This window comes from Taurulus bubalis (genome assembly GCF_910589615.1).
Source record: "Taurulus bubalis genome assembly, chromosome: 10".
Taxonomy (NCBI): domain Eukaryota; kingdom Metazoa; phylum Chordata; class Actinopteri; order Perciformes; family Cottidae; genus Taurulus; species Taurulus bubalis.
The window spans coordinates 6,226,780-6,253,138 of NC_136598.1; the positions used below are offsets into that span (position 1 = coordinate 6,226,780).

General features: G+C 40.7%; 1 protein-coding gene across 1 annotated transcript in view; it reads right to left on the reverse strand.

Moving 5' to 3' along the window:
* cadm1b (cell adhesion molecule 1b) overlaps positions 1 to 26,359 on the reverse strand; it is a gene marked incomplete at both ends in the record, with an annotated part of 118,107 nt that overhangs the window by 27,043 nt on the left and 64,705 nt on the right. Inside the window, one exon of the mRNA XM_079225490.1 lies at positions 1,423 to 1,569. Within this exon, the coding sequence (XP_079081616.1) occupies positions 1,423 to 1,569 (147 nt within the window). The remainder of the gene's footprint in view (positions 1 to 1,422; positions 1,570 to 26,359) is intronic.

Genomic DNA, 26,359 nt, shown 5'->3' on the forward strand with positions numbered 1-26,359 from the left:
GAGCATGACATGACCTATGGTTTATATGAATGCCGTCTTCGCTGTCATATTATCAGATAGCTTTGGGTATTTTGTACAATTGAGAAGAAGATGTGTACATAAACTGATGCTCTACGCGCGAGAGGAAGTGGAACACACTTCTCGCTACCTCGACTTGTGATATAACAGCTGTGATGCAATATAGACAGACATGAAGGGTGTTTCTCGTTCACCTTGAATCTTGGCTTAGATCCCAGATAAAAACAAGTAAAAAAGCAGATACAAAAACTTCGTAGGAGTAGCCCATATGCTCATGCATAATCATAATGTTCAATATCCTAATCTAAGAGATTATCGTAAAATCGAACAGTGACAAGGACACAGAAGTATTCTCATTATGGGAGCACTCTGTATTATCTCATATTAATCTTGCCACATTCTGAGCATAATGACTTGTGTAAAAGAGCCAAAAAGTCAAGGACAGATGGAATCACGTTTAACCTAAAGCTGGAGCTGATCTTGCCGTGATATCTGATACCGTTACTGTAAATGTCAAAAGCGGAGCGATCCCTTTAGTACAGGATGCCCTGAAATGTGAAACTGACACAAAAACACACACGTCTTGGGAATAAAAAACCAGCTCTTCTTGTGAAACACATTCTCAAACCACACAAATAGTTAATTAGCCTAAAGTCTGAAATGCAGATCAGATGTTGTCAATACAAGGATGTGAGGAATACTCTCTTCAGCCATACATTTGATTTTTCAGAGCCAATAAAGTCGGCAAGTTACATATTTTCAGCTTGAAGTTTAACACCATGAATTCAAGTTTGGATTCGATTGAAACAATTTTTATCATAGGATGAAGTTGTGGTGAAAGGTTTTGTCCATGATTTAGTGAGTGAAGCTCAAATAAAAGAGCCGACACATTTTGCAAATTTCAACTGCCTTGTAAGGTTTGCTTGTCACTCTCATGACAGCAAGTTGAATAAGGAAATAGCAAATCAATGTGAACAAATTAATTATGTGTTAGTTGGAATTAATTTGCACATGATTATTGAAAAAAGTGACAGCCCTAATGCCTTACTAGATTACCTTTAATGATGAAGTGGGTTTTTAAGGCCAAATGGACGTCAAAACATCTTCAGGCAATAACTTAAATCTTGTTCATTCACATTCCACATCTTTGTGTTTCGATATCTTCACTGAAATTGAATATCATGGAGCTGTTAGGAATTACGTAAGATTCAAAATGATTTCAAACAGAAATCTTTAAAAACTTTAAAGTCATGGTGGAGGTATTCTTTTGGCGATACATTAATATTAGAATTAGAGGCAAACCCTTTTTTTCCGAGTATTCCCAATGCGTTTGCATTTTTTATGCCGACTTCGCAAGATTTCAAGAAACACGGTTGAAATTGTGTCTGAGGCACGAGCACTTACGTCTAACATCTCTGAAGTAGATGGTCTGCCTGTTGGGATTGAGCAGCTGGATGACGGAGTCATCGTTGTCCTTCATTCTGCAGCTGATGGTGGCCATTTCCCCCTCGATCACCGACACGTTGTCGGTCGCCAGGTTCTGACCATCGACTTCACAATACGGACAAAAAATACAGATGGGAAACAATTAATATCTGATGGGAGGCAATCATTCCTGTCATGTTATCAAATATTGATATTTCTACAGGGACTGCATGGAAACACCCGCACAATGTAAAGGTGCGTGAACAGGCTGCGTAGATTGTTTGTTTGCAGCCATACCAAATCCTTCTAATATGAGAGCCATGTGCAATGTTTGTCACTATTGATCTCCCGGCTCAGAGTGGGCCCTGTGAGTCAGTGCCAGATGGCTGTAAGCTCTGCTGCCCACGGAGGTAAGGAGAGAGGAGAGGGTTGGAAGAAAAAAGAGACAAAGAAAGATTGTAAGAAAATGGCAAGTAGTAGATATGGACTGGGTGGAGGAAGAGAGGGGGAGTTAAACAGAGAGGGAAGAGAGAGATGAGCCGGGCTGGATGCTGTTTATGGTTGAGCTTTTTCAGAGCCCTCCATCTGAGGTTCCATGCGACCAATGTGCGCTCAGTGTGCTCAGCTGCTCTGTATCTCGGGGAATAAAAGTGCTGCAAGCATCTGAGTCACTCTGCCTGTATATTGATTGGCATTGTTGCCACAGACAGGACCTAGACCTTGTCATCGTAAGTTACACCTCACACCAAATCCCCACACAAAAAGCCTGGCTACGTTTACACCAGACTTTCAAAAGAGGGAACGAGGAAGGGAATGAGGAGTCACCTTGTGCTATATTTATCTGGCAAAAAAAGCGTAAGGATAATGGTGAATACATTTTTAATGCCTTAGACCAATCACAGCCCTAAGGAATCATCAGAAGCACATTTGCATGCCCAAGTTGTCAGACACCACTATTGCATTTTGACATTTAAAAAGTGGAGGAGAAAAAACACCTGCATTTTCAGATGGGGATAATGGGAATAGACAACCAAACTAACATGATTCAAAATTAATTCTGTGAATGCGGTTAAGAAATTAACCTCCTGTGGAGAAAAAGCTCCTCAGACCTGTCTAATGCAATGAACTACCCATTTCATTTCACTCTGCTGCCAGCGATCAGCAGAATGCACTTTAAACTGTTTTTATTCATCTTGACTTGTAATTGCAATAGTAGGACTACACGCTGATCGAGTAGGTTAATGTCAAATGAAAAACTATTGCCGAACAAGAACACAAATGATTCAGCAAAACCCCAATATACAGCAATGTCAACGTTATGTTCTAGCCCTCTCTGTGCTTGGCATCTACAGTATTCTTAAAGCTGGAGTAGGACGTTTTTTGGAAAGGTACATCCTGCAGTTCTCCCTTCTGTCCTAAGCCCCTCCCACCAGACGAGGATGGGCGTATGCACACGCTTCATATAACCTGTAGCGGTACGTGTCATTCATTTCAAACATCATCCCGATTGTGATAGTGACGCCGATGCCGTTGTACATCATTAATCCTGTGAGAATTATCCCTCTGTTTTCTTTGTAAAAAAAAAAAGTGCTTTAAGATAACACACTTTGATTCAAGGCTCTAGCCAGCAGCTTAGCATCAGCTGTGAGCCTCTGGCTACAGTTAGCCAAAAGCTATCAGCAACAATTTCTCTTCATCACGCTTCTCAGATATTGACACGTGCTTTGTCATGTTTATTGTGAGACTCGCTTTTAGACACTTTTTATAGTACTGTCTTCCTTTTGTGGGTTGCTTTGCAGTGTAAGCAGTTTATTTCAGTGCTGGAAGAGCATTTTTGTAATCGGATCATTGAATCAGAATGTTTGCCATCTGACGGGACGTGTATGACGCACATCTGCATTTGTTGAACGGCCAATAAGAATGCCTTTCTCTCTGAAATGACCTGTGATGGGCCAAAGTCTCCTGTCACAGGTTAAACCAGTTGGCTTAGCTGGCTAAGCTAACAGCTGTGGCCCCCTATAAAAGGTAAAGCAGACTTGTGATCAGCTTATTTCTCAGCGGTCTATTGCTGCTTTATACTTATTTTTTGTTGAAAATGAATACATGACCCAGGGCTCTCAAGTGTCACGCATTGAGCGTGACTGTCACGCATTTCGAATCCCCTGGACTCATCAGCCAATCAAAAAAAAGAAATGGGCTACACGAATAGCCAATCAGAAAAACAAATCTGTTGTATCTGGGTGAAATGTAATCCAGCAACCAATGAAAATAAAGCTAATAGTAATATGGAGGGGAGGGGGGCTGCACGTCTGTTACAGTAACATGAACTCCAGTTACCTCCATCCACCACCAATTTGTTGCACTTTTTTACATACGGGGCACAATATTTACAAATTGGCATTGCACTTAAATCTTAGGGTGGTGAATCATCCAATATGGAAGTAAGTGTGGTTTAGTTTCATCATCTACTTTAGTTCAAAATGAGAAGAGTGAGCGATTAATTGCTTCCTTGCTAAAAAGATAAATGAAGAGTGATAATCATGGGCATCAAGTCAAAATAATCTCCATGTGGAGAACTGAAGTGGGTAAGTTTGCAATGATATCAAGTGTGCCAGAGCTCCTCTGCACATGTACTAAGTGTTGCAGAAGATGAGGCAAAAGCAATGTGAAGTGTTTTGATGTCTATTTTATTTCATAGCTGTAAAAGTAATGTACATTTGGCAGTCAAAACAGCAACATAGAGCGGCCTTAAAGCAAGGTTATTCTGCTCCCAATCTGTTGGACTGTGAGAAAGGGAATGCAATAGATAATTTCTCCATAAGGTTTAGCAGCCCCAAGCAAGGTTGGTCCCCCTCCAATATCCTAGCATAGGCTCATCTCCAATTCAAAACACACATAAATAACGTCGCTGTGATTAGCAATCCCATCAAAGGGAAAACAGGCCACTTTGTGGAACATGGAGGGTTTTTGCAATTGGAGTAAACATTTTCAATTGCCTCGGCATCCTGGTCATGATTGGGTGCAAATGAGGAGAGGCAGTCATTAATTCTGGGTGGTGGGTGGGGATGGAGGGGGAGTGGGCAGAGCCATGGCACAGATGACTGGCTGATAAATTCACACTCATTCCAGCAGCTGTCTGGAAGAGTAAAGTGCCTGTATCTCTACACATGGCTGCCCTCCTGTTCCCGCATCACAACATACTGAATGAAACAGTCAGAGGGAAATACAGACCTTCAAAAGTCTGTGCGCTCTCTGAGGGGATGTACAATCTGGCATCAAGTGTCTGGCATGGAGGCTCGCCTCATCAGCCGCAAGAGCAACTGCCCCCCAACCCCCCCACCCAGCCCCACCCCGCTGCCGCTGACCAATTTTAAGAAAAGTTGATGAAATCAGGAAATATTAGTGGACCGGCTCCTCCAGAAGTTCGAAGACAGGCACCTTTGAATAAAGCTGGCTCCCTCTTTGAACTTTTCTCTCTTGTTTTCACATCAAAAGACATGAAAGGGGGAGCAAAAAGCAGGACAGCCAGCCCCCAATTCCTCTCCCTTGAGTCATGGCTGTCTGCAGCAGTCGTGTCCTTTCAAGGAACAGCCAGGACTACAGCCAATCATTAACAATCAAAGTTTCTCCCTATCCTTCTCTGATGTTTCCTTTTTACTGCTACATGTCTTTATCCAGCTCAGTCATTAAACCCTGATCCTCATGATGAAATACTGTTTTAAGAATGGTCACAAGTAAGAAAGCATCTGTCTCAGGGTATGATTAGTGTTATGCCATTTCTCCTAGATGCTTTGCATGGGAAGGTTTAAAAAATTTCATACCCACTAATTTGACCATTTCTTTTTCTGGCAAAGAAAAAAAAACGGTTCCTTTGAAGCTCGAGGAACCGATTGTATAATGATGCTACAGCATGACTTGGAAATAAGGCTATTCCACCTGAGAAAGTCACCAAATATGAAAAAGTATATCATTTTTCTGAAGTAAATGAAATGACCAATGCTCTACAATGATACGTGTACAAAGTGTACCACTTTGTAGTGCAGAAATCGTTTGTCTTGCTGTAGCATCTGGACAAGAGGTTTTTCTTTTTTTTGGCCTTAATTTGGTTCTTCTAAAAGCACTAAAGAAAGTTCTGTTAATGATTTACAGCAACCTTCCAGGTTTTGAGGATGATATTTATTCAAGTAAAGTACATAAAGAGCTGAAGGGTTTGTTCACCTCCTCTATTGAAGAGTTAGTTTGCAGCTGGACATTCAGAGAAAGGAGAAGGCAGCCGCACAACTCACTTATAGCCAGTTGTGTATATTCTATACTGTTGGTATACTTGCTGTTGGTAAACTGTACCTTCTAAGGTACACTTTCTGGCATCATAGAGCTCTGTAAAGCTAATTAAAAACAGAACAAATTAAGTGTCATCCAAGTGGTCTAAAGACAAATGAAAATCTGCCATTTCGTGTGGGAAATGTTGATTTGAGAATTGGAAACAAAAAGAGTGGATTGGCTTTGTGAGTGCGTGGCTCTCTCCTCCTTTCCTGAAAAGGAAACACCAACAAAACCAACCATTAATGTAAATATGCACAGATGAACAGACTGCGATGGACAGCCAATCAACAGACAGACGTTAGCAAGCACTTCCAAATGAACAGCAGGTAGGAAAAAGGAAAGAGTACCTGTCACGGTTTCAGCAGCTCCTGTGGACAAGGACGACAGCAGAAGAAAAGAAAACAGACAGGTTGTGAGCAGTCAGAATGCAAGCAGAGTCATATTCCACTGGGGAAAAACATATTCATAAGTGATGAATAAAGCTGACGAAATTCATTAAATTCAATCACCATATGCTATTTGTGTAATTTCCCACCAATTAAGACAAATACAAAAAACATCATAATGAGTAATCATTCTATTCTTCCACAGGTGTGTACGATCCCCGACATAATGCTCCATTTTCTCTTTTTATTAATATGGAGGAACAGAGTGGATATGTGGACTTTGTTTTCTCCCCCCCCTCATGTCCCTGATTGAGATTCCAGCCAGCCCCGCTCTCGAGCAGCCACTGCCTGGAGGCTCTCCCCTGGGACCCTGCGGTGGATCCTGGAGAAGAGAGCACCCATTCGGAACGGTGCCCACCCAAACTGGCATCTCACAGGGCATGGGAGACTGGCGTGTTCCCAAGTCCCCGCAGCAGTGCTCAGGGCCTGTACCCTCGGGAGAGCTTCCATCATTCATTGTCTGCTATTCATAAACAACCCCTCTCCACCCCCCCCCCCACAACCCCTTTTGCTCTCTCTCTCTCTCTCTCTCTCTCTCTCTCTCTCTCTCTCCCTCTCTTACTCTTTCACTTCTTCTCTCTCACACACACTCACACTTTCCCCCCTGCCCTCTGCTGCCCACCTATATCTACATATTTCACACACTGTCTTTTTTATATCGACATTTCACACACACTTTGGAGCTTCTTTACTCTGGCTGTGAGCAGTGTGGGCTTCAGTGGCGAGCGTACAGTATGTCGAAGTGACTGCTTGTCTCACTTGTCATTGCCGGCGTAATAAGGGTGTAAGGTATGACACATGTCCTTGTTAAACTCCTTTGTGCATTTTCAATGTGTCAGTAATTCCCTCAGGACAAAAGACGTGTGAGTGACAAATCACACACGATGGGAAACACATTTTGAACATTGTCCAGGCGCCTGCTTCAATATCTCACATGGCTTACGCCTCTGCTTCTTTAAAAACGTCAGGTGTCAGTGAAAACAGTGACTTTTTTATGCGTTAATTCAACATAATGATGCTTCTGGGGCAATTCTGCTTCAGCTGAAAGAGATTTGAACAAAACAAGGCTGCGAGGTTGATAGCCAGACTCAAATTCAAGCTTAAATGAGCACAGCGTATGCATCCCAGTCCAACCAGCCCTCAGGACAGCCCATAATGAGGCTTTTGAGCTACTTTAATTGTCAGGTAATTATTATGTTGTAGCAACATTATGTAAATTACTCATTATCATCTTGTATGTGTAGTATATATCTGCCCTCGTTTTATGTTACAAGAGTCTAAAAAAGAGCAATGTATCTCCCTGACACCGGGGCATCTCAGTGTTTAATCTTGTCAACAGACACCTACATACATCTAAACAGAGACACTTGTGCTATAGTGCAGTGACACCTTCCCTAACCCTTCAGTATGATCCACTTCCTGCTGGTGGCCTCTGAAGGGGCTATAAATAGCGTTGTGGCTTGTCTGCCGTGCTCCCCTTCTCTTCTCTGTATCTGCAGCACATTAGGTAGAAGTTATGAGGTGCCAGCTCGCCTGTGATTAGATGTCATGGCTGTCGCTCTGCTTAGACAGTGCTGATAGACAGATTTCTGGGGAAATGCGTGTGATGGCATTCGTGCGAGTGCAGCCGTTGCACCAATCTGTCAATCACGGCGGAGGAGAGCAGGCAGGCCAACCATCTTCCAAATAGTGTCTGTCCTTGTCTCCTCACCTCTTCTTCTTTTCATCCAAAGCAGAAACAGCGAAAGTGGAACATTTCTCCGCTTTCCACCTACCTTAATGCTACATTTCCCACTGGAAACACGCTTGTTGTGAACATTTGAAAGGGCATGTTTTTAGGACTCCATTATGTTTTCTATAAGACGTGAGGCTCCAAGTGCTCTGGCATTCAGGCACCTGTGTTCAACCCATTGTCACCCAAACAAACCCATAATAATCTGCATTCCTTTTTTAAATCACGAAGGCAAACAAAGCTCTCAGGAGACTGTCTGTCTGTGTGGTAAGAGTGGCACATAGCCTCTCTGCTATATATATATATATATATATATATATATATATATATATATATATATATATATATATATATATAATGCTGCTGCTGCTGCTCAGTAAAAGCAGTGGGGTAACACTAATGAGGCAACATTTCTTCACAGTATAGTGTGATGCCTTTGAATTAATGTTCTTCCTTTCAGGTAAAACATTCCCTTGCTTATTTATGCTCATAATCTGCTGCGTGTTGCATGTCAACCTAGTGTGTGATCGCACTGCATAAGAGGACACAGCAGAGTTGGATGCTGGAACTCTGTTTAGTTCCCCATAGAGATCCACATTGGGTACCTTTGTGTGTGTGTGTGTGGAGCGATGCGTTCTTATTGTGTGTAGCCCACTGTGTTTTCATTTAATTAGAGGGATCAGAGGTGGGCTTCAAACTTTTTCTCTTCAAGAAGTTGAACGGAGAAGCGAGCTCCTGCAGAGTGGACCCAATAAACACAGACGACTTTTGAGGTCAGGATTTTCGCAAAAGAAACTGATCAAAGAGTTTCGTCTGTCCTCGCAAAAAAATAGGAAGAAGAAACTGTGCCCGACACCTCATGTAAGTCTTTGTTGTCAGGTATAATCGTTTCCGCTTCACATTAAATAATTAATAAACTATCTACAGATTTTCTGTATGAATTGGAAAATTGACAAAACAATCCAAAGATCCAATAAAAAGCATTTCCCAGAGCTGTCAACCATTACTCTGTCTTCATCAGCAAATGCAATGCTTTTGACATATCCATCTAAACGAACAGTTTACTGTAAGACAATGTGATTGACTTTTTGACCTTGTACCTAACAAATAATTGAGAAAATATGTGCTAGATTAATTGATAATAATTTTTTTTTTTTTTTGGAGTCCAACTCCATTTGCTGGGAAAGCTAAAACTACTATGTCCATGTTCAATAACGTAATGCTTATTACTGGAAGCTTGGACTTTAACAGATGGTTCATATGTGCCTGCAATGGCTGGTTGATGCAGTTTGATACATTATTCAGTAATTTAGTTGCAATTTATTTACAGACTTGACTTGCTTCTTTTAATATTATCAGCACTCAGGTACAGCTTAATCCAGGCCAACATGTCAGTGAGATTTCAAAAACACTCACCTGCAAACACTACTGGGAATACTCAGATTAATTCTCCCCAGAGTCGACTGAAACATTAATCAGGTTGGTTCACGGGAGATGCAAAGCATGTTCTTGCACGATAAACTGGAATAAGAAGGATATTTTGCCAGTATCCCCACAGATGTGGTTAATTGCTCAATGTTAATGAGATTTGCTTTGTAAATGTCCGATCTATGCCCTGATTGTTTGTGTTGTACTCATGAAAAGCCAGGAGGACACATGTAGTTGAAACCAACCTTTACCTTGAGAGATTAAGGGATAATCCTTCAGAAATGCTGTCAGATAAAAAGCAGATATATTAAATGTGGTACCCTGCTTGCTCTTAGTAGTGCTATTGGCATTTCATAATTAATTATTCGATGCCAATAGTACATAATAAACAACACTAGATGGTTGTTCTTATGAATAAAAGGCTAAAATTAAGACATATCAGTTTCAGTAATTCCTTTAAAAACAAAAAAAGGTGTGTTATCTTGTGTGACCGAGTTCTGTCACTCACAACACCAGCCAGCCCCCTTAATGACAACTCAGGTATCATTCCGGCTCACACAGTCGTGTCAAGAAAAAAGAGAACACAAACACCTTTCTGACGACTGAAGATGCCAGGCTGCTGTTCCACACAGCCTCGTCACATGACTGACACTGAGCTCTCCCCGTCACACGAATAAAACAGTGATAATATCACAGGGACACAAAGGTCAAGGTCAATAAAACAAGAAAAGAAATAGTACAACTATTCTACTAGAAGATGTCTCAAATCAACATAATATGAAGCAGGTAGAGCATTCTAGTAGCAAACTATTAAGTCATGCTGATTGTGACAAATGCAGTGACTTCAGAGGTCTGTGAATCACCAACCAACTGCATTCGCTGGGAGGTAGTTCAATGATTTCCTTTTTCCTACGAGGCACAATCATTCACTCTGTTATGTTAACAAGTCTGGTTGACTGAGCATGGACTTAAGTGCAGCAGCAGCAGTGTCGCCGCGCATCCGAAAACCAATGCAGCAGAGCGGGCTTCTTGCTTAGAGCCAAGGCAAGCTTAACCTCTGGCAAAGTGACACATCACAGCTCATTCAGATCGTCTATTTCGGGTGACGCTGCATCTTTTTGTGTTTATTTCCTCTTCGGAGTCAGCAGACACTGCTGCGAAGCCACCTTTCAGCCCCGGTCTTAGTTTCTTTTAAAAGGAAACTTGCAGCAGGAGTGCTGCGTTTGTTGTTACCACAGGAGAGAAACCGTAGCTCTGATTCAACACCCGGATCAAAACGCATGCAGAACGATTCAAATCAAAGCCTCCAAAGAGTCTTGAGGGAGGGATATTTTTTGCTTTTCTGAAGACGTGATAATGCCTCACCTATATGGTCTCTTGCCAGGAAAGCTCACATGAGCAATATGGGTGTGCTTTCCTGCCTGCCAGCAGATCTGCTTACTCACTATGAATGTGCATACATCTGCACAAGCCTTTCTGTGTGTTTGTATGTGTGTGTGTGTGTGTGTGTGTGTGTGTGTGTGTGTGTGTGTGTGTGTGTGTGTGTGTGTGTGTGTGTGTGAGGGGTAATTAGGACATTAGGAGACGCTTCTGACAGGCTTGTCATCGCCACAGCCTGCCCAGTGAAAAGGAGGTGGTCAGAGGGGTAAGTGGGGGTCCAGCAGGGTCAAGAGACAGCTGCTGCACCACCACTCACTGTCTGGAAGCTCTCAGAGAATATTAAACCACCGGGGCCTCGGCCAAGATGCTCCCTCATTTATGGAATACACAAAGCTGTTTCAGAAGGAGGTAGCATCTAATTTATTCTCACTGTTATAAAAGTGCTCTTGTTTATTTTCCTGAAACATGAGAACATAAACATAAAAAAAAACAAAATAAGTGGCGATGGCTTCGAGGTAATTGAGCTTCTTTTTTAAATCAGTAAATTTAGAACGCAATGATTGTTGTTCTCTTTAATTCATTTTTTTTCTCTCATGATGATGAATCTGTGTGGTCTTGCACCTGCTGTGTATCTGTCTCCAACAGAGAGATGCTTTATTATTACAATATGAGACATATTAAATACATCCCCAAGGCTGTTGACCTTGGTGACGACACCATTAATTGTATGGATGGATTATAATCATCACAACAATAACATGCCTCCTTTTCTGCTCCACTTTCCTTAACACCTGCGCCCGTTCTCCGGCTGCCACCGCTCATATACTCATAATCACATCTATCAGCCCAAAACGTTAACTGCATCCGGGGACGCTAAACACGTCCATTTGTTTGCAGTTGTAATGTCTTTTGTGCGCCTCAATCAGGCACCTGTCAGACACACACCTGCTACCTCTTTGCTAAGAAAAAAGGCAGAGGGAAGGCCTTTTGTTTCCTCGCAGAGTTTATAATCAGCGCGTTGTTTCCAATCTTCTTCCACCATTTTTCAATTTCCCATTTCCCTTTTTCTCAGTCAAATCACTGCTATCAATCAGGTGCATGTTTGAGAGAGGGAAGAGCGAGTGTGTGTGTGTGTGTGTGTGTGTGTGTGTGTGTGTGTGTGTGTGTGTGTGTGTGTGTGTGTGTGTATATTAGAGAGGGAGAGAAAGAGGGGGAAGTTCCTTGATGGAACCATCTCTAGCCCTAGGCCTCATTAGTCAGAAACTGCGGGAGGAAATGTGTGTGTGAATGTGAGCGGCATATGTGTGTCATAAAAATGAGTACTGGTGGAGTGTGTCTGTCAATATGAGGCCATTTAACGTTCCCCATTCCATCCAAATGATGCACAGCAGACATTATGCTCTCTATTTGAGTTCTCCCCGAAATGGATACTCAACCCAGTACATTCTATTATATTCTGCCCGTTTCTTCCACTGTGCTTACTGATATCATGGCAGAAGATGAACTACGACGTCGCAAAAACAATTCCTGTGCAACCATGACAACATTTTCTTCGTAGCAGCCTGCCCGCGCTGTAAAAACATCTCAGATACGAATGCGGTTGACTGATGGCAGTCAATACAAATCAAACCGTAACAGCTGCATAGGCTCAAGCCATATTGATCTCATGTGACGAGAGGTGCTCGCAGTCCATCGACATCTTTGAAGAGAGACAATTTAGTTTCTTTGACTGTCTGTGTCACTGAACACGTCGACTCTCGCAATAGAAATAGCCGCTCTGTTAACATTCATGAGCCACAAATTAGGCAACAAACACAACAGTGAGTAAAGAATGAGCTAACGCCACAAGTCCAGATTATTGCCAACGTGGCAATATGTTCGAGTGTATTGATTATAAAAGAGATCTATTTGAAGTGGCCATACAAAATGGCAACTACAGTATAGTAAATTCACAATGGCAGGGTAATATACGGCTTTGCTGCTTTCATTTATTCACAGCTTGACATTTCCTCCCATCCACAGAGTGTGCTCTAACTGTGTGCCAATGGCCACATCATTTAGACTGGACCCGCATGAATATTTAACATTAGTGCCTGGCTCGTAGCTCGCAGAAAATGAATTATTTTTAGTGGGCTTTGCAGATGCACGGTGGAAAACCCTCACTCTGGTGATGAATCGCGGGAGAGTTTATGTTGTATTAAGCAGGCAAAACAAATGGCTATCAATCATTTGGAGCTTTCCGTGCTCGCCAGCCACACATCCCTTCCCCCTCACAGAGATTCAGTGGGTTTTCAGAGGGATCAGCTGCCAGCCTTGGTGTATAAAAAAAGGGTCAGCATTGAGTTCACTGTGGTTATTGACGAGCCCTATGTGGAAGAGGAAGACGGACATGTTACAGTAAGCAACAGTCTACCGCAGCTTTAGGTAAATATAAATAAATAAATAATAAAATATAAATATGTACATGTTTTCACTCCTCCAGCTTTAATACGGTTTACAACCTTAGTCACAGACAAACACTGAATAGCATGGCTTCATCACAGCCTATTAGTCTGGTGCACACTGGTTACATGTACGAGACTTAATGACTTTGCTGCTACTGCTCACGTCACACAAAATGTTGTCTTAAATTACTCTCATATAGTTTCTATTTTTCACTTTCATTCTTATTTTAGTTTTATATACCTCTTATTATGTACTTAATGTCCTGCTGCAACAATCACATTTCCCCTGTGGGTATCAATGAAGGCTCACATTATCCAATCTCATTGTATCTTATATTACCGGTGATAATAACCAACTTGAGGCAAGAGATTGTCTTACTAAATTTCAGATAAATAGCATCTAATAAGCTACTCTTTGTCCGTTTTTTACTATAAGATTTATGTCTGAATTAGGGGTGCAATTTATAATTATGTACATAATCAATTAATATGATTTTTATTTCCTATAACTGTTTTAAGATTTTAGTTTTTGAATTGTCAGAAGATAGTGAAGACTGCTTCTCAGAATTTCCCGGGGTCAAAGGTGACCTCATCAAAAGTTGAATGTTATCCAAAAGTCACAATTAATCAGTTTACCACTATATAAAATAGCAGTACATCATAACAACCAAGCCTTTATAAGACACCACTTATAGAATTATAGTTGCCTTTATAGCTGATCACTCAGGTCAAACAACCAAAACAAAGTCGATAAAGATGTAATATGTAAGCTGTCAGACATTGGGGAGTAATAAGATTGTTTTCAACCTGAAAAAACTGGACGTTAAAAGGTGAAACATTTGGACAATTATTTTATGTGCATGTGCAATTGAGCAGATTCTGGGATGCGCTACTGTACCCATTCACATTTTTTTTAAAGATGCTCATGAACTTTGGGTTCACTGTTGCACTCCACCGTGAATCCCATTGTTGAAGCAAAATCTCCTCGTCTAAAACAGTACATTTATACAATGAGGCTCAAAGGAATTCAGGTTGTGTCTGAAATCAATATTTACAAAGGGCCTATTGGACGGTGGTAGAAAGGTGTAAATCTAGCAAACAAATAGCGCTTTCTCTACAAATAAAATGTCCTGCAAAATTAAGAGGGTGAAGAGATCAAACGTAAGAGTGCATAAATAAGTAGTTCTTGTAGGTGTTTAAATGAGCTCTCCATGCTTCCGCTGCCTGCTTTGAGTATATTTGATTGGCTATGCAATTACCTTAACATTGGTTAATTGCCAGCTAATTTACCTTGCATTGCAATCACCTAACCCTCTAGTCTGCCAATCAGTAATTTAAAAATCATGTATAAATCCAGTCAGATAAAACACACACATGCCCACAAGTAAGTGCCTGGAAACGGCGACGTGACACACACACTTGACACACACAGTTTACAGATTCTCGGATTACTTGACAGTTTCATTAAAACAGATTACCGTGACCCTGAAGTTTTAATCTTCCAGATAAAGTGGAGCTGTTTTTACACCCATCCTCAAGGATGCACTTCATTTCCAACAACATCTAACAACCTGAGATGAGATTTGGTCTTTCTCAAATACAATCTGAATTGCTTCAATTGATTAAACAGAAACCGGCCAACTGAACAGAGCAGAGCGGAGTACAAACCCGTCCACACAGCCACTGGCAAGTGTGGACACAAGATTGAGGGTAAGATATCTGTGAGTGGCCTGGCACCTGAGTCAGAGAGATAGTCCTGCTTACTTGGGAAGGGAGGTGAAGGGGGTCGAATTGGAGACGGACTGGGTGGCTTTGCCTGTGTTTCCTCTTCGGGTGAATATTTTATGGATGTGGGATTCAGTTCAGATGACAGTTTGAGATGGCTGAGAGAGCAGGCGGTAGAAGTTCAGCGATTTATTTGAAGGAAGGGAGTGTGGCACGGGGAGAGTGAGGCTGAATCTGAGAAATGTGTTAGTAGCTGTTAATGTGAGGAGTCTCAAAATGACTCAAGTTTGTGCTTGCATGCGTTTGCATGCATGTGTGTGAGATGAGTTGCTATCTGCAACCAGAGCCCATGAAAGAGAAGAGGCACCTGCAGTACAGATGTGTCTCTCTCTGAGCCCAACATGAAACACAGGAAACAGCCTCTTTGATCATTACCTACCTGTCAGTCTGCCCTCCACAGGGACCGCCTGTTACGACTGCTGATGTGCCGCACTGACAGGCCAGAAACACACACGCAAACTCAAAATGCATGGAGTAAAAAAAAAGCAGCACTGCTATGAGCCTGACTAGTGCCGGAATTCAGACTCGCCCCAGAAGAGGTATAACAATGGCGACTAGTGGTGTGGGCAAAGCGTAGGTTTATTATTCCATATTTGGATTCCAATTAGCCTCAGTGACTGAAAGGCCTGCCGGGGTTCACATTCGCATTTGTACCAACGGGCAATTTAGTCTCCACTCGCCGTGATTGTATGTTTGTTGAGTTCGGGAGGAAAGAAGCAGAGTGCTGTATGATCAAAAGGGACATGTCTCGAAGAAGTGAGTCAAAAGCAAACAAGCTTTCTAAAGTGCATTTGTTTAACTCACTGCTACTGCTTCTACAGTACAGATCCTACTACCTGCTGAGGAGATGTGGAGACAAACAAGGAGACATGGAAACTGCATGTGGACAGACAGCAATGGGAGGTGAACGTCACTCTTTCCACCACTGACAACCTAGAAACATGTTGCTATACATGTGGATCTGAAATGCTGAATTTTTATGAAAAGTTGGATTGAAAGCATTGGATGTTGCTTTTTTCTGTCCTCTCTCACACGGCTTGAAAGATCAGTGTTGTCACAGAAGAACTTGTTGCAAAGCTGTGTCTTGACATGTGGCCTCATGCACAGATTGCAGCAATTAAGTGGATGTGAAAATTGTTGCTGTAAATGTGAGGATCAATGTCCACAAATAGTCAGACACCAGAACTGAAGATTCTTCGTACTCGTCTCTGGGTTGAAAACCTCAAGTCAATATTGGACGAATCTGCGAAATCCAGAATTACCTTTTTATATTTTTTATTCTCACTTTCTTCTATCCGCCATAAACCTCCAAGATAGCAGCTCCAGTTACACTGCACATGTGTCAGACCCCATAGCTCAAGACCATGTCTCAGCCTTCATTCAATAGCCTCGCACCGACACCGAATGTTGGCACTGAAAGGAAATTGTGAGCTATAGAGTCACACAATTGTGTTGCTGGTCTTTAAAAAGTATAAAAAACCCTGTGGTTTTCACCACGATCCCTGTTGCTCTTGTTCTCTTGATTTTTTCTGTCACCGCTGTTTCCTGCTTCCTTACGTTAAAGTTACCTCTTTAATCTTCATGTACCCCGACTGGCACTGGGAGTAAACAAATGAGCAGTAGACTGCAGCAGGAAGTGTATGCAAATGTATCTGCCGAGCTTTGTGTGGCTTTGTTTCTATTCCAGGCGAGTTAGACTTTGTTGTTCGTGTACCACCCACATAACTTAGGGTGGTCACATTTGGTTGCAGCAATTTACACAGTTTAAGTTGTAATGACTCTTTCACATCTTTCTCAGAAACAGCAAAGACACCTCTGTAACTACTTTGGGGAAACACTGCGCGACCGCAGCTGCGACACCATTAGCGTACATTTTACTGCCAATGTTTGCAGTTAATTCTAATGGGAATGAGTCAATTTGTTTTGAGAGCAGGATGAGAATATGAGGACAGACGAAACATGCGGCTATGATGTTGCGTTGAGAAACATTATATTGTATATATTGCTCCGGATCAGAGCGCCAGATCTTGCAGCACAGCATCAAAGGCATCACATACCAAGCATACCAGAGTCCAACCGACTGACAGACTCACACATATTCACGGGAGATAATTGCTTCTTATGTTCGGCCGCAGCACAATGCTTCTGTACCTTTAAGTCAGCACACATGCTAATGAGATCCCATCACACAACTTTTGCTAATCTCTCCCTGCACTCACCTCAGAGGAAGAAGATATATATATATATATATATATATAGGCAGCTGAAGCAATATATGTCATTGCTTCAGCTGCCTGTGTACATTTAGAACATTGTTTAACACAAACAACGTTATTTCACAGACATTATGCTGAATAAATAATACAGTGATTCATGCGGTGGAGGATGTAGTGGGATTGTTGTCAGAGTGGCTCGTTATTGTTATATTAACACACATAAGTAGAGTTTTGTGACTGGGTGAGTAACCAGCAATGTAGTTGGTTGAGGAGAAGCTCATTTGACATATTTTGTTATTCTATGTAATGTATAACAATATCATGTATTTTCAACCTGAGCTTATAGAAATACATGAAATGGCCAGGACCTTGTACCAACACAGTAAACATGAATATGTTGTCATTGCATTCCAAATGGGGAGGAGATGAGAGTGGATGGCATGTTCACATACAGGACTTTCACCTAGGAGACCGCTGTTTGTGTTCAGCATGAAACCAAATGTCCACTTTGACTTACTTTAAAGCTTTGTAAGTGAAGTTACCTAACAAACATACTTATTTGAACCCAAACCATGATCTATTCTTTGTTATACCGAACAAAGTAGTTTTGTTGCTTGAAGCTAAATTGTTTCTGTGGTGGAGGCGCACACCATTCCACCAGGTCGTGGTCATTTTATGTATTTCTGTGAGATCATGTTGCATTTTGACATGCTTATTGTAGGTTATTGAAATCATAAATGTAGTGGAGTGAAACCTACAAAATGACGAGTATGTGCAGAACTTTACTTAGTAATTGTTACTTTGCACCACTGTATTTAATGTGTAATGTGGGTGCGTATTATTTTTACTTTAGAATTAACTTAAAATTTGAATCAGGAGCTAACATAGGATTAGAAAACAAGAGATGCTATCTTTCAGTACTTGTCAGTTTTCAAAACTCTGTGCCACACACACATTTCGTTTGGGTCCAAAACATATAGAGGTTTGAAACCTGGCCCTGTGGGCTACCAAGCACTGTAAGCTGTGCTCTCTTTGTTGCAGACTGTATCCCACCACTTTCCAGAGAAATAATACTAAAACCAGGCCTCTAATAAAAAAAACAATGTGACTGCTGCAGCAACAATAATCCAGCTGCTATTACTACTACTAATAACAATAATACAATGTGAATGTAGGGTGCTGCACAGCGGTCCTTGCCGGAGGAGGTGATGAACACAGAAGAGATGATGATCACAGAGGAAATAAAAAGAAGTCGGCTAATCTACGGCACAACACTTCTGACAACTCGTACGATTAGAGACGCCTCTCAGTCTAAATCAGTCTTCTATCTGCATGCTTAGTGCCATTACTTGCTTTGTGGGGAACTAGCCTCAGGGGGGCATTGCCCACACAATGGTAGAGTGCCAAGCAGCACAGCACGGGCACGCACACACACACACACACACACACACACACACACACACACACATGCAAGGACTCACGCAGTCACACTGAGAGAGATAGACATGATTCAAATATGATGATTACCAAGGAAAATTCAGGGAAATCTTTACAGAAAGAGTCTCAACACCCCAGCAGGAGTTCCTTTTCTTTATAATTTAAATGCAAACTTTATATCTCAACCATACTGCTACTACAGCCACACAGACTGATGGAGCTTTGGTGACCAGAACAATCGTATTTGAGGGATTTTTTTCTTTCTTGCAGTGCTGAGAGTGTGTTTTTCCAGGAAGATCAGGTCGATGCATAGGGTATTGTTTTGTTTTGGACAGAGAAGAGACTACCACTGGAATGCCAGAGTAAATACCCGGGTTTGTCAGTTCTCAGTGCTGCTGTTTGGGATCCACAGCAACCACAGGATCAGCATCAGAGAACATTTTCATCCCTTGGTTTACAGACCTACTGAACTGTAGCTCTGCATGCTCGTCCTAGCCTTACTGCTCTTAGCTGTGAGCCAGCTTTACTTCTTGAAATAAATAAATAAAATACCCCCACAACTGCTCCTCATATTTGATTTGTGTGCGAGGTTGTAGGAAGCACAGTTCATTGACAACTTCAGCTTGGGATTTTGGCTTTTTTGTTGCAATATGTGGAAATTAATAAAGCTGTTGCAGCTTGTTGTTGAGGGCAATACAATAAAGTGACAAGAGGATGTTCTTTTTTATTTTTCTGTAGCAAAACCGATAAGTTCAAATTTGCACCTTCCCACTCTGTTTTGTATTTAAGAAGTGCAGGGTTCTGCCGTTGATTTTTTTCCAAATTAAATTACCGGAGTCAATTTCAACACTGCAAAATGCTTCACATACAACCTGGCAATAACACGGGCCTGTATAATGAGGTAAAATAAAGGCTAAATGAATCCAAATCAGAGGAGCCCTGGGACTGGGGGAATGTGCACTGTGAACAATTAGCTAGCTCATCCAGCATACGAATCAGCTCCTGGCACATTACACACATACTGTAAAGCTCATTACTGCTGCAAAACACACAATCAGTCGATCAAATTCAGTGACAGAGGAGGGAGCGAGCTCTGTCAGGATCCGCCTGCCATTCAACTCTTTAACCCGCTGCTGCACTGTAATCACCCGGTGCAGACACAACAACAGCCTCATGGTGTGTTTTAACAAGTCATGCTTCGTTATGTGCCGGACTTTTCCCAGACTTTCTCCCTCTTTGATGGATGCTGACTGTTATGATGCTTTCATCTCCTCCTCCTTCAAAAAAAGAATGAAAGAAAGAATCCTTGAATGCAAACATCCCTGGTTAAACATAAAAGGCCTGAGATATTTAAAAACTGCCATCACTTCAAAGGCAGTGAACACATTCAAAGGGTATCACAGAAACGAGATTCAAAAGCCTGCTAGTCACCTGTAATCCACTGCTAATACTTGGTCCCCACAACTGCATATTAACATTCACACCGCTATATTGTTGAACATACAGACACACACCAGCAATGACTCATTAATATGCAGCTGAACACCAGCAAAACTAAATGTACAGCAGCAAGAATGTCTCACGTAGATAGTTTGTAGTTGTAGATGCTTTGTCTGTATTGATTCAGCATGCCAAGAAGGAGAATCTACACACATACACGGATTATATCGTGAATATATCAGTGCCATTACAGATCAGTGGCTGTTTCATAGTGACAACTATCTTGTGCGTGCCTTTTCTTCTCGGTGCCTCGTTCTTTCATCACATCACAGCTCTTTGTCTCTGCCTCCATAGTCTTTGAATGTGTTGCCTCAGTCAGTTGTGTGAGAGGTGTAGCTGTGAAGAGAGAAACTACATCACTTCTAAACAAACCAAGGAAGAAACTATCTTCAAAGGTTTTGTTTGTTTGTTTTGTTGCTTTTTTTTTAACCACAAAAGAAGAATGAAAAGTTTTTTTTAAGATTAAGAGAACATTACTGAATCTTTGATGCAGCAAATAGAAGTAATGCGGCATTTTATCACATCATTTATCAACTTTATTTGTATCACTTTCTTTATAACAGGTTAATACGCTTGAATTACTTTATACACGTGTAATACGTTTTATAGATAATAATAATAATAATGCATTTAATTTATATAGCGCTTTTCTTGGTACTCAAAGTCACTTTACACAACATTACAATGTCCTAAAAATTATGTAATAAAACAAGTATAATAAAAAACAGATACTAAATAAATAAATAAAAACAATAAGAGCACACAGTCATACATTAAAAGCAGTTCTAAAGAGGTGGGTTTTGATTTGTGATTTGAATGTGGAGAGGTCAGTGCAGTCTCGGATGGGTTTGGGGAGAGAGTTCCAGAGGGAGGGGGCCGCTATAGAGAAGGCTCTGTCACCCCATGTCCGGTGCTTGGTCCTATGGGGGATGGATAGGAGGTTGGCATCAGAGGAGCGGAGCCGACGGGATGGAGTGTGGTGGTGGAGCAGGTCGGTGACGTAGGAGGGGGCCTGATTGTGGAGGGCTTTGTGAGTGAGAAGAAGGATTTTATATTGGATCCGTTGTTGGACGGGGAGCCAGTGGAGATTCTGGAGAACAGGGGTGATGATCAGTTAACCAATAATAAGAACAAATGATGGGTTGGCAAGTTGTCAAAAAACATTTTTTCTACTCTTCTTTCTTTCTATTTGGTAATATTGCTCTTAAAATATGACTCTTTGAACTCTGATTGTATTCTCCCATTCTAATTTAACATCAAGTCTGCAGCCACAAATGTTATTTGTTATTATTAAACTGCTTTTCAATCAGTCATCTATATAATTGGATAATTGTGGTTTGGGGCAAGGTGTAATGGTCAGTTGCTTCTGACCAATCTGGAAATCCTAAATGAATTTTCTTATTAAATGGAAATAAAGCTATGAGTTAAAACGTGCAAACCCTTTCTTGGTGGTTGATTTATTAGAAAGTGGTATGACATGATGTGTGTGTCATTTGGAAAAAACACCAAAGAAACACTAGCGCTGTCCTGTAAAGTAATCTGAGGCATCCGGCACAGTAAATGTGTCAACAACGTATAACAGAAGGAGGCTGTGCACATCAGCCAGTACACCCTCGGTACGCAGAGAAAGAGAGAATCACACATTCTGGCAAGAACACTCATGCTCTGAAGGGAAAAATGAGCTTCATCTGAAAGCTGCTCAAATTTCCATTTCCAATTGATTGCTCTCTCAAACTGCTGCATATTAGTTTGGCACAGGAGGAAGATAAAGTCCACTCTATAAAAACAAATCTTCATACAATTTTGTTTCTGGGCATCTTCACTTCGACCCAAACATCAGCAGATTGTGCGAACAGACGACTGATCAGCGGATCAGATGCAGAGGAAGAATATTTCCATGTCAGGCCACTAAAAAAGTTGTTTCTAATTCATTTAGTTTTATACAAAGTCTCATCTGCAAGCTGATTGCTGTTCTGCACTAACATGTAATACTTTTTTAAAGCGTAGGCATTTAGGATGTAGAGATGACATCACTTTAAACTTTGATTTGAACGGAATAAGGTTCAATAATAATGCAACTTCTAAAAGTATTCCAGTTTTGTCTCTGTTATCAGCAAATTGGTGATGGATCAAAAGTGACAAATGAGAATGGTGTCTCAAAAACTACCCAGGCTGAAGGCGACCACACTGCAGGTGAGGCTGAGGATGTATGCCTTCGTAGGGTAAAAAACATAAAGCTGAAAACTGCTAATCTCTCCACTCTGATTATTGCTGTCGCTTTAGATTCATCCATTGAATGTGTGCAGATTTGGCAGTCAATTCCATAGCCTAAACACAATCTCCCTGGAAAATGCTACGGTCAAGAGGATACATAAATAATCCCTAAATCTGAGGCTGCACTAAGCGTTATTCAAAGAGGATCGATAGGATGTTGTGATTCAAAAACACAAACCTATTCTTTTGCTTATCAGCAAATCTCTCGCTGAGCACTTTCAGTTGATCAATTATTAAAATCAGCTTCACATGGCCCGCACGTGTCAACAAAATGGGGAAGTCAGATTTATTCTTTAGGCTAAGACTTTTGAGAGGTCATTTTTCATCTGAGTGCCCTTTAGCATTTCTTATTAAAATACATTATTGTTCTTGTAGATTTATTTATTCAATGTGATAGCTCATTAGTCAGATTAATGTAATGCACTCTCTTCTCACTAGAAATGGTTTGCCTGCAAAGAAGGTCCGTCTCTCTCTGTATAAATAAATGACACGAGGTAAAGTTCAAGTCTTCTGCTTTTTGCCAAAACACGGACTGTCATTATGCATCTATTTTTAAGTAGGGCTGATGCTAAATTTAACTTCCAGTTGTACAGAAGAAGTATGAAAGGTAAGCATCATTCTAAGGTGGACTTAAAGATAAGAATCACAATTTATTGTTATCATGCTATAACAATGGAATGGCAGATATTTACCAATGTTTTTACCTGATAATGGCGCTCACCAATGTTATTACAATTCATCATCAGATGAGCATGAATGCTTTTACCAAATGTCATAGCAATCGATCTTGTGTCAGCGCTATTCACTCTAAATCACAAGTGTCAACCTCATGGTGGCGCTTGAGGAAACACACCTAGCATCAAAAATCCAACTCTGTCATGTTGATTATTGTTTCAATATACATATATTTACTTTCAATAAAAAAATGAGAAACAGATGAAAAATTAACAATCTTCGACATCATTGTACCTTTATCTTGTCTTTTGCAAAATACAATTATAACAGACACTGTTGTTCAAAGGCATTAAACCACTTTGCCTGGGAGGGTCATTTCTTTAAATACACATACCCACTATTACAATGATCACAATGCCATTGTGAATATTATGTATCACCTCAATTATCCCAGGGGGTGGAGTGTTATTATTACCCTGGAAGGATGAACTTTAATTAAGTGGGGAAATAAACTTGTTGAAATGAAATGACTAATTTATATATAGGCACCAATGACACAAGGAAACCTTTCCATTTGAGATTTTACAAGTTAGTGTACAAACAAAACCGGTGTTTAAAAACGTATATCCAAATCAGTTATTAGTGTTTGACCCCAGCAGGAGCATCTCTTAAGCTTCTGTGTGTAATAGAAGACAGAAAAGATAGATGGGAAGATCAGCTATTCTTTGGAAGCAATTTGAGCACCATTCAAAGTCTCTTTGTCTGAAGTTAGAAGCTAAGAACTGCACATATTGTCGTGTGTAGGAGTCTGGGTTACACTTGGACTCATTAACATGTTTATGAATACAAAAAACTGTTAAAGTTCATGTTTATTGTCAGGCTGTGAAACCAGCCTGCACCAGCTGTGCACAGAGCTTCCTCTGAAACAGTCGCTTAGTTTCACACAACAGCAATTCAAACGTACAAAAGTGTTTAGACAAACGTACAATGAGGGCTTGCCATTTTATAATTTACGACACACACATCTGATATATATTATTTAAAAAAACGTTATATTTTACTTCAAAATCTCAGTATTTTCCTGTATATTCAATGTATCAATGTTGGCTCCTAAAAATTACATTGTCATTCGAATAATACACTGATTTGATACACCTTTTGAAGAAAAAAAGACGTCTGCATCCTGGTTTACATTTTATCAACATAAATAGTTTTAATAGCTACAGTTTAATAACGTTTATAGCTTTGAACCGTCTTATCTTGTCCCTTGACCTTTCATCCGGTGTTAACAAAAGTTTTACTACCTGACTTTTGTTGTACAAAAACACATTCGATGAGGACCCCCTTACTAAACCACTGGTTTTGCTGCCAATGCATGTTTCTGTGTTGTTGATAAGTAAAGCCATTCAGAGTCAATCTATTGAGTTTATCTTCTGGCACTAAACAATTTAAATAAATAAATATAAATTATACTTCCAAATATAGTGCTGAGCAAAAATACAACAACGTTTTTAGATAACATTTGTTTCTACTATTCCAAACAAATTCCTAGATTCCACTCTTGACTCGTCTTGCTCCGCCTCTCAAAAGCAGAGTCTTCATTGCACATCGAAGCATTCAAATTGCTTCTCTGACTCTTGTGCAAAGTAGGACACACCTTTACTCTGGGGAAACACTGGCCATCTCTACGGCTATTTGAGGAACCACTTACTCCCAAAGGTCTGATTTCTAAAATCAACAGTATTTGTATAAAACGAAGCACTGACTCATCTCCACTTTAAATGCCAACTTCAACTCGAGGGAAAAAAAGGGGATGATGCGTTTTCCTTTTTACTATGTCAGAAAAAAGACAGCGATTACAGATAAACACTGTTTACAAAATGTTCTAATACTGGCTGTTTGAGATGATGTGGATCCAGTGTTTGATCACAGTCCTAAGGCAATTTTTCAAATCTATCTGCACTACAAAACAGTCTGATGGAAAATGCATTTGCTGTGCTCTGATTACAGATTATTACAACCCAATGAACAAACATTTGTCTTGTCAACATCTCCAGTATGAACTACTTCCTCATGATTGTGATGCTATTTGAATTTCAATGCATCCTATTTTTCATGTCAAAAAGTCACTCATGTATTACTCATCAAAAGTGAGAAAAGCTGCTCACTGGGCATCCTGCTGGTCACAGTGTCTGAGGCAGACGTCATTTATGTTAGGGAACTGGTGCCTTGGTGAGCAGGACCCACAAGCAGACAAGACCAGGTAGTTTGTCTCACAAGAACAAGGTTTACTAGGCAAACACACACGGACATCAAAAGACAAACTGGCACAGGACAGGGAGTTGACACAGACTAAATACACAGGGGAACGGAAACGATGAGGGCGGGGCACGAGGAGGGAGGAGCCTGGAACGAGAGTCAAGGTGACTGACAGACACGGCAGAAACAGACGGGAACACAGAACTACCCAGGAGGTCTGGGCGTAACAATTTAACCACAATTCCCCACCTCCTCTCTCTTTTTATTCCCACATTTTTCCTGTCATCCTCCGCCTCCCACTGTTCACTGACAAGTTTGAAAAAAATGTGATTAAACTTAACTTGCATTCTGTGACAGAGTGCAACAATTACACCTATAAGGATGCTGTAGCCACAACATGTAACTTCTGTACTGGACACACACTATTTGTCTATTTATTTCTAATATTTTATGGACCTTTACTTGTTCTTGTTTCCAATTAGGTGTTAAAACAAGTGTCATTAATGTATTCAAGTTATTATTATTATTATGTATTAGTTTATAATGACAGACCCACAAAACATACCTTTACCATATATATTTGCAACATCTACGAGAATAAGCTTTGTAATCTCATCCAAAATAAATCATTTATGAACTGAAACATAAACAAACCAACAGTCAATAAAAAAAAGAAGTGATAGTACACAACAGAGATGGCCGCTACAGCAGCGTCCTAAACAAACAAAAATAAGATGTGACATCATGCTTACATACATCATTTTGATGTTGAATAAAACAAAGGTATTTCAACCGTATGCCATGAAGCACATATGTCATGTCAAGTGAAATGCAACATAAATATATGGATATTAAACCTACACTATGGTTAGGGCTCATCTATAGCTCTCTCCTCTCCTCATCACAGCGCAAGGCTACATCAGCTGATACTGGCACAACACATCCAAATCCCAGTTAGATGGTGGGAAATGGAATAAAAACGCAATACCTGCTGCAACCCTTTTTGACCCTTTTCTC